The sequence below is a fragment of the Pundamilia nyererei genome, unplaced genomic scaffold, assembly GCF_000239375.1.
Source record: "Pundamilia nyererei isolate P.nyererei 1_Seehausen unplaced genomic scaffold, PunNye1.0 scaffold00319, whole genome shotgun sequence".
NCBI classification, from domain to species: domain Eukaryota; kingdom Metazoa; phylum Chordata; class Actinopteri; order Cichliformes; family Cichlidae; genus Pundamilia; species Pundamilia nyererei.
In genome coordinates this window covers 79,016-89,091 of record NW_005187720.1, presented here as the reverse complement: position 1 = coordinate 89,091, position 10,076 = coordinate 79,016, and the positions used below count along the sequence as shown (strand labels likewise).

The 10,076-nt window shown below is 42.0% G+C and overlaps 1 protein-coding gene across 1 annotated transcript in view; it reads right to left on the bottom strand.

The window, feature by feature from the left end:
- The window catches only part of nyap2a (neuronal tyrosine-phosphorylated phosphoinositide-3-kinase adaptor 2a), an 80,905-nt gene that overhangs the window by 29,234 nt on the left and 41,595 nt on the right, over nucleotides 1-10,076 (bottom strand). The window contains exon 6 of the mRNA XM_005751647.2: nucleotides 6,430-6,608. Coding sequence (XP_005751704.2) covers nucleotides 6,430-6,608 — 179 coding nt within the window. The remainder of the gene's footprint in view (nucleotides 1-6,429; nucleotides 6,609-10,076) is intronic.

Genomic DNA, 10,076 nt, shown 5'->3' with positions numbered 1-10,076 from the left:
AACTGAGATAATCCATCCACAATACAAGGTTAGTCATTCATATACTGCAACAACACAGGAATAGAGCAACTTTGATAGAATACAGCATTAATGAATGAATGGTACAGAAGTGGAAGAAGCAAGAAGAATGAGTTGAATAAGGTTTGATAAGGTTATCTGACTACTTTGTTTCGCTTAATGTTTCTTATAATCCCGTGCACCGAAAAATACATATTTGACTTTTTTGGCCAGAGGGGCCGATGGCGCAATATGGCAGCTTCGCCTCTGTCAGTCTGCCCCAGGGCAGCTGTGGCTACAACTGTAGCTTGCCTTCACCAGTGTATGAATGTGAGAGCGAATGAATAGTGGTATTGTAAAGCGCTTTGAGGGGTCCCGAAAAGCGCTATATAAATGCAATCCATTATTGTTATTATTATTATTATTTTTATTTGGCACACTGCAGTTTAATGTTGCAAAGCACCTCTTTTTAACTTCAGTGGATATTATACATGGTTATGCTCAGCAAGGAATTTGCATTTGCACAGTTAAATTTTTATATAACTTTAATGCACATAAAAAACAGCTGCTTGTTTAAGTGAAAATAAATGGGTTTTTTGCACTAGTAAAGTTGTGGAGTTGTATTTTGTCTCACATCAATTATATTGTCAGTTATATCGTTATCGCAAATTTTCAAATATATATATCGTGATAAATATTTTTGGCCATATTGCCCTGCTCTAAAGCTCGGAGGCCAAGACTCTTCCTAAACTGAGTCCAGATTCTAAGACTGCTGGACTACTCTATGATTTCTAGGCTAGAGTAAAGGCAGGGCCAGAGGGAGCGATGAGCCCAAAGTTGTGGTTAGAGAAATTTTCCTGCTCGAATAAGACTCCATGGTGACCCAAAGTGGTGATGATAGGTCAAGGTGGTACTCTCTCACATACAGCATACACCAAAATAGTCAGAGTAGCGACAGTTAGTTACCCCTTATGCCGTGGGACTAGCGTAAAGCAGTTTAATCCAGGAGCCCATTCCAAACCTTTCTAAAGTAAAAAACAAATACTACCACTCCACCCTATCAAATGCTTTTTCTGCATCCATAGCAATAAAGCATTCAGCCACAACATGGTTGGGGGTATAGATAATATTAAAAAGTTGCTGTATGTTAAAGAAGGAATGTTGATTTTTAATAAGGCCAGTTTGGTCAGGAGAAATTGTAGCAATTTTTTCCAGTCTGTGTGCCAGTAGCTTAGACAGAATTTTAACATCTGTGTTTAACAGAAATATAGGTCTATAAGAAGCACAGTCAGTTGGGTCCTTGTCCTTGTAACACTGTTATACAGGCCTGGTAACATGATGAAGGAAGTGCCCCAAAGTCAAGCAATTCTGTGAAAACTTGGCAAAGGAAGGGAGCCAAATTGTCTGAGAATTTTTTTATTATTAAAGTGTGTAGAAAATCCATCAGAGCCTGGAGATTTCCTGGATTGCATGGATGCTATTGCCACCTGAATTTCCTGTTTTTTTAATGGGGGCTTCCAGAAAAATGGGGGCTTCTGGAGGAAGCGAAGGCATATCGATGGAGTCAAAGAAGTCATGCAAATCTTTTACATCTACTGTAGATTCTGACGTAAATAATTTAGAGTAAAATGAAGAGAAAATGTCATTAATCTGATCTGTAGTCATCACTCCATTGTCCGCCCTCACTCCTGTTATGATTTGTTTAGCTCTCATGCTGCACAGTCGATTAGCCAAAAGCTTACAAGTCTTTCCACCATGTTCGTAAAATTCACTCTTGTTCCTTCTTCTTTGGCTCTCAGCGAAGGCGGTCGCACTTTTCTCCTCTTCTCTCCCTTATCTTCCCTGCTTAGCTCCTCATGTCCTTGTCTTGTCACATGTTTTTTATTACTTTCCCTGGAACAGTCTCTCACAGTCTGTTCTTTAAAACCTAAAAGAGAATTATTGATTTGATCAACTGGTCTCTGAATGCTATTGACACCCTTTAACGAGAAGTCTGGGCTCGGGAGAGCCCGAGTGCCCTGGAGGGACTTTCCCTGCCGGATACACGATGGACGGGTGGCAGAGGGTCGTGTGCCTGGCGGGACTGTTGATCGAGGACGCTGAAGATATGTACCTATTCGGAACCATGATAACAGGGTTCTTGCTGATCGGAGCTGGCTTGGCCCTGGCTTATCGGAGAATTAAGACAGCTGAACCGGCTGTTCAAATCCCCACAAGGCTGCCCGCTGGGATTGGAACGACAGGTGCGACTTCTCAGAAAGGGCTCACTGAAGGCAGCATGGTTAAGAGCTTGGAGGCGCTTACGACTGCAGTGAATGCTCAGAATAACACCTTTGAGCGTATGTATGTTGGATTACATCAGGAAAGAATCAACTCAGAACAACATCTTTGGGTGGAGCTGGATTACATCTTGGATCAGTTGGCTGCGGTCCTGAGGTCTCAGAATCTGCTATGTGAGCAAAAAGAGTGACAAGACCACAGAATCAACGGCTAATAACATCACGGAGAAACTCGCAGCTATTAACGGGAGATTGAGAGACCAGTGTCAGAGTGTTAAAAACAGCTTGAAATTCTCACGAGTTGTTTGCAAAAGAAAAATTACCATCATAATGCGGCTACCCCTTCGGCGCCAGCTGTGGGCTCAAGGCTGGAGCTGAACAAAACTCCCTGATAATGACTGTGTTGAGTCTGTTCCTTCCCATTCCATGCAAGGCCACCTGGGTTGGCTGGAAGACTGTTTACTTAGCCTGGCAGGGCGAAGGACACAGTCTTGTTACACCCCAGCCCAGGGAAAACTGGCGTGCAACATAAGGAAAATAAAAATAAGGAAAAATGCCCCCCCACTCCCTGCTCTTAAGGAGGACGAACCAACAAAAAACAGCTACCACGGATTTCACAACAGCCAGTCAGTTTATTGAGTCCCAAAAGGTAGCAAGCATCAGGGTGAGCATGGCCAAAACAACAAACAAAAACTCTAGAAATGAAATGCAGCTGGCTTACCTTCACAGAAAACCCCAAACGAAAATTATAGGTGTCTTACCTGCCTCCCTAACCAACAACAGGAGAAAAGGTTCCCAAAGAAAAATGGCTTCTCACCCCTACAGCTACCGAGTAAAAACAGTATCGACAACTATTTACATCTATATACAACAAACTATTTACAACACAGGGGGAGATCACGACCCATGACAAACTGAAACACAGGGCTTAAATACATAGAGGGAGCAATCAGGGAATGGACAACAGGAGGGAAACACAGCTGGGGCAAATCAGAACTAACGAGACAAGGAAGCGTAACCTGAACACACTGAGATAAGACAGACCTTCAAAGTAAAACAGGAAACACATAACAGTCACGCCTAAAACAAAACACTGACAACATTGAATTGTAACAGTCTCAGCTGAACTATGGACACGCACACACATACACTTACACTGATAAGCACGCACTCATCCCCCTCCCTTTCCAAACGCCTTCGATGCTTGTTTCCTGCGGGGGAACACGGCGGGTCTGTGTACCATGCTGGAATGGTAGCGCTGTGCAGGGCGGCTGCTGTGTTCGCTTCGGATTACTCCTCACCCCCCACCCAATCCTGTGGCTTGTCATGTCTTTCACAATGTTGTGCTGTGGACATTTATGTGCCCTGCATGTGGCGAATAAAGCTTTGATTGATTGATTGATTGATAATCAGACATCCTTCCACTTGCTGAGTTGAAAGTAGGGTGAGTTTGGTTTGTAAGCTCAGGCGTTCTTTGTACAGCGCCGGTCATGGTGATTGACCGTACTGCCTGTTGATGCTCATAATCTGGTCTGAAATAAGCCTCTGCTCCCATTGTGCACACTGTCTTTGAGATGCTGCCAATTAAATTATTTCTCCTCTCAGGAACGCCTTTAAAGCCTCCCATACCGTCCTGTTTGGCATACCAGGTGTTCCATTCTCACTAAGTAACGTTTTAATTTTACAAGAAATATTAAAGACAAATTGTTCATCTGTGAGCAACAATGGATCCAACCTGCAGATCTTTCTCACAAACTTACAGCCCAAAAACAACAACAACAAAAAAACATGAAAACCAACCCCACCCGAGAAATAAAATACAATAACATGCCACAACGTAAAGGGAACTAAAACAATACCAACCACCAATATTACCTCAGCAGGTTGCATTGAACAGCAACTGCCTAAGCCCCTGCTCGCTTCCCATACTAGCTAAGTACTCCCCCGTACCACTACCACGTACGCCTTGTACCTGCACCATTAAACGTTAACCCCTAAACTTAAAGCAGGGCCCATATTTAAAGGTGATATAGAAGAGAAACAAAACACAACAAGACCAAAGCAACCACACAACAAACAAGTTTTCCTTAAAATGAACAGCAAAGAACACAATACTATACTAACGGCACGGCTGTACAGTATCAGTCAGATCGAGGGTGCTGCGCAGACCAGTCTGACCTATTATACTGGTGATTTAAGGTGAGTGCACTGACCGGCTACAATAGCCACCTCAGGATGGAGAGCGTTGGTCTTCCTCAAAGGATTAAATAAAGTGGGTAGCCTCATCAACTGACTCCGGTTGACGGTTATTTCCATCTGGAAGAGTAATCCGAAGTATGGCGGGGAAGAATAGGGAAGGTTGGAGGCCTCTCCTATACAACTCGGCCATAACATCCTTATACTGGGCTTGCTGATTTTCGAAGTCTGCGTTGTAGTCCATTTAGAACTGGAGCTTGTGTCCACAGTACTCAGTTTGCTGTGGACCCAGATCCACTGATTCCGGCAAACCCACCAGACGAATGTTTGGCCCTCTGCTTCTGCTCTCCAAGTCAGAAAGTTTAGTTTTGAAAAGTTTGTTCTCCCCCTCTCTCCCCCTTCACATTTAGTCCATCTTGTCCAGCTTACCATTAATTACATCAAGATGTAGGCTTAACATCTGCAGCTATGGCTGTTCTGTGCTGTTCAAGCAAGGCGACAAGCGCCGGGTTCAGGGCAGCACTAGCGCCACTCTCAGCAGCAGTTTTCTTCTCAGTTTGTCTTCTTACCTTGGACATCTTTTAAGTGTCATACTTATTAAAGGCCCCCAAACATACGTGTCTAACAGCAAAGTGGGGATCAGGAAGTAAAATAATAAGAGTTAAGCAGGTGCTAGTAGCTGACACACCTTACCCCACTGCCAGAAAAATGAAATCCCCATAAGTAGTTGTCAATGCAGTGGAAACTCTCCTGAGTCATGGCTCGTGTTGGTAGCTCTCCACAAAACAGCATGTCTTCATGTAAACTGCTGTCCCAGCAATAATGTACAAAAGCCAGAAACAATGCACCATTCGTGACCAGTGTTGTTCAAATTACTAAAAAAAAATGTAATTAGTCACTTATTACTTCTCCAAAAAAACCAATCCTCTTACATTACTGATTACTTATTTTCAAATGTAATTAGTAACTTATTACTCAGTTACTTTTTAAAAACATGATACACAACCTGAATATGTAATGTAAAGCAACAGACCTTTCAGCCCAATTCAATTTTTTCTCCATAATCCATCATATCAAACTGAATCTAATGAAAAAGTCTCTTCATAAACTTGTTTCATTAGTTTTAATCTTTTAACTTTATGCATCAAGCAAAATTAAATTATATGCAACAGTCTTTGACTTGAAGAAATTCTTTAACATTTAAACTTATTTTTTGCATATTCCAGCATATAAAATAAAATGTTTTGTGTTTACACTCTTTCAAATAGATGCAAGTAAAACACAGTCGAAAATAAATAAAATCAAAGATTCAGCAGCACTTCTATAGTCACCTGTTTAGCAGGAGTGGGGCGGATGGAGGTTTGCCCACAGCAGTCATGTCAGTGGGGGCATCTGGGGGTTTCTCTGTGAGTGTCACATTCCCGTGGCAGCCTGCTCGCTGCACGCTCAGATTTGAAATTTAATTTTTCGCTGTAGAAAGAAGTTTTCTTCCCATGCAGAGTGCACTGCAGACGCTAATGTTTCTGTCACTTTTTACAGAATCAAACTCAAAGTAATGTGAGTACTTCCAAGCTTTAATCGCTGCATGGTTGTACTCTCTCCATCGCTCTATATTTTCCAATGTCACTTTTATCTTCATTTTTGTGTTTTGAGAACTTCTCCATATGTTTTAATAACTCCAAATGACAGGCAGAGTGTCTTCTTCTGCTTGCTTATTGAGGCTGATTAAACAACTCCCACCAAGTGGGCTTCATCCACTACTTTCAGGAACAAGCTGCACATACAAAATCTATCACACTGAAAACATGCTGCACATAAAAATATCAGCGCAAACACGGTCCTTCAGCTGATTTGACCTGTCTTGAAGTTTCTGTAAATGGCAGCATGAAGTTGGAGTGCTACAACTGTAAAAAACATCTCTCTCTCTCAAGACACACTGACACAATGTTCAGCAGACCTTTCTCTTCTCTTCATAGTTAAACTCCTTAAACATGAAGTCAGTGATGTTGCTTTCTGACTCACCTCCTCCTCCTGTCAGCATCATGGTGGGACTGACAGATGACCTCCCCATCCTGCTGGAAACCGGACTCGACTGTCCATCTCTGTCGTTACTGTCATGTCTGGACTTGCCATCTCCTACAGAGGCACAACAACATCAACTCAGTAAGTCCTGAAGAGTCAGTCAAAGTAAACTTTATCGTCATCTCTGCCATATACAGTACAGTATACAGGGAGTGCAGAATTATTAGGCAAGTTGTATTTTTGAGGAATAATGTTATTATTGAACAACAACCATGTTCTCAATGAACCCAAAAAACTCATTAATATCAAAGCTGAATGTTTTTGGAAGTAGTTTTTAGTTTGTTTTTAGTTTTAGCTTTTTTAGGGGGATATCTGTGTGTGCAGGTGACTATTACTGTGCATAATTATTAGGCAACTTAACAAAAAACAAATATATACCCATTTCAATGATTTATTTTTACCAGTGAAACCAATATAACATCTCCACATTCACAAATATACATTTCTGACATTCAAAAACGAAACAAAACCAAATCAGCGACCAATATAGCCACCTTTCTTTGCAAGGACACTCAAAAGCCTGCCATCCATGGATTCTGTCAGTGTTTTGATCTGTTCACCATCAACATTGCGTGCAGCAGCAACCACAGCCTCCCAGACACTGTTCAGAGAGGTGTACTGTTTTCCCTCCTTGTAAATCTCACATTTGATGATGGACCACAGGTTCTCAATGGGGTTCAGATCAGGTGAACAAGGAGGCCATGTCATTAGTTTTTCTTCTTTTATACCCTTTCTTGCAGCCACGCTGTGGAGTACTTGGACGCGTGTGATGGAGCATTGTCCTGCATGAAAATCATGTTTTTCTTGAAGGATGCAGACTTCTTCCTGTACCACTGCTTGAAGGTGTCTTCCAGAAACTGGCAGTAGGACTGGGAGTTGAGCTTGACTCCATCCTCAACCCGAAAAGGCCCCACAAGCTCATCTTTGATGATACCAGCCCAAACCAGTACTCCACCTCCACCTTGCTGGCGTCTGAGTGGGACTGGAGCTCTCTGCCCTTTACCAATCCAGCCACGGGCCCATCCATCTGGCCCATCAAGACTCACTCTCATTTCATCAGTCCATAAAACCTTAGAAAAACCAGTCTTGAGATATTTCTTGGCCCAGTCTTGACGTTTCAGCTTGTGTGTCTTGTTCAGTGGTGGTTGTCTTTCAGCCTTTCTTACCTTGGCCATGTCTCTGAGTATTGCACACCTTGTGCTTTTGGCCACTTTTGGTTGATTGATTGTTCGATGATCACGCTTCAGAAGCTTTGCAATTTTGAGACTGCTGCATCCCTCTGCAAGATATCTCACTATTTTTGACTTTTCTGAGCCTGTCAAGTCCTTCTTTTGACCCATTTTGCCAAAGGAAAGGACGTTGCCTAATAATTATGCACACCTGATATAGGGTGTTGATGTCATTAGACCACACCCCTTCTCATTACAGAGATGCACATCACCTAATATGCTTAATTGGTAGTAGGCTTTCGAGCCTATACAGCTTGGAGTAAGACAACATGCATGAAGAGGATGATGTGGACAAAATACTCATTTGTTTAATAATTCTGCACTCCCTGTATAGAGAGACGAGATGATGAGGCTCCAGTTCATTCAGTGCAAAATAACAACAATAAATATAGGAAGGGTAAGACATAAATATGCACTTCAAGACTAAGGTAAGGGGAGATATACACTTTGCAGTTGTATGTTGTTTGTTGGTATTTGTCTACAGCAGCAAAAGAAGCTGCAGAGGAAGTAAAGAAACACTCAGTTCCTGTGACATCAGACCTTGACCCATTAAACCTATTATCAAACCAAACCATGCAGCTTATCAATTTGCAGTCCACTTCTTCTTATACACAATATACTATGTAATATATTCCACCCCTGCCTAAAGACAGTCATATTTATTCTGCCAATGAACATTCAGATAGTTGCTGTGAAAAACGAGTGCATCTGACCTGCTCTTTCGTTTATGGCATGTAGTCTGTTTTATCTCAAGAAATAACTCTGTGATCTTTTTGTTGTCCATGTTAAGACGTACTTTCACCATAGCAGACCCACGTCCATCTTTACAAAGGAGTTGAGTGTCAGAGCACTTGGAATCTCTGAGCACCACATTTCAAATGTCCCAGAGGTGTAAGTTAAAGGGGGACGGAGCGACTGCAGGTGCAGTGTCTGTGGTGCTTCAGCATCTGGATAGCGGTATAGAAGAGGAGCAAACATAAAGGGAGTAACTTTTTTTTTAAGTGTCAGGTAATTTCAAATGCTATGTTTTTATGAGTTTAACAAATATCTGCAAACACACAAACTGTTTGTGTGCAGTCTTTGCAGTGAGTTGCTAGCTAAAGATATAGCTGCTGCATTTCCAGGAAGAGAAAAAAATGAGAGCTAACTCAGAAATGATAGTAAAGCTAAGAGCTTTTCAGGGGCATTAGATGAACTGTAATTTAAAAATTAAATGTAATTGTCTTGATGCTCAATTATCCAAGTGAGGAACTCCCACAGAGTTGATTCTGTTCATCTGGACGTTTCAGTAGGAGAAACGGTTCATCAGGATCAGGTGACTGCAGGTTCAAACCTTATAAACAGGACATTTGTACAATGACTGAAACTAGCACCACTTACTGAACAATGGGCTTGGAGGTCTGTTCTGCCTTGAGTTTAGTGCCCCCTACTGGGCCTTGTAAATTGTTGTTAATGTGCATGCACTTTGACCAAGAACAAGAAGTCAGCCATGTTAGTTGGGGTAACCAGGTTCACATAAGTTGAAGGGTTCCTGTAATTGTCTGCTGCAATCCTCTTTCTTGTTTATGCCTTCAAAAGCATTGTCTTTTCACTGTGATGCAATGGTGTATGGTAGTGCAATGTAAAATAAGTCACCTGGAGCTTGGATGCTATTTCCTGACTCCCGTATCCTTTTGAATGGAGTTTGGCTGGCTGCTGAATTGTGTACATACGCACATATGCATACACACAAGGAGAGCAGTAAAGTGAAAAGACGAATACCCAGATGGCTAAACTATACTATTGCAGCAGATTGCAGAGAACATGGACAAAAAATGTAGGAGAAGCCCTTCTGTCACGGCAGGGTGCGCCGGATTGGTTTGACTTCAGGACCCAGATGCAGATGCAGAGAGAAAGGCGTTGCAGGAGACGTGACGTGTTTTTAACCAAAAGCGAGCTTTATTTAGCTGGCTGCAGACAAAACATGAAACTAAGAAAACAAAGAGGAATGTGAACACTGTGTAACTAAAAGACTATGAAACTCAGTGAAAAAACTATGAAGAAACCATGAACACTGAGTAACTATCAAACACAGTGAAGACAAAAACCTATGACACTCTATGACTGAGAGATGACAGACAACACGACGCTGAACACAGGAATATGAAATGCCGTAAGGGACATTATTGCTGAAACGCTCTCACACACACTACTGAAATTTTAGCTCTCACACACACAACTGAAACGCTCTCACACACACAACTGAAACGCTCTCACACACACAACTGTAAAGCTCTCACACACACTACTGAAA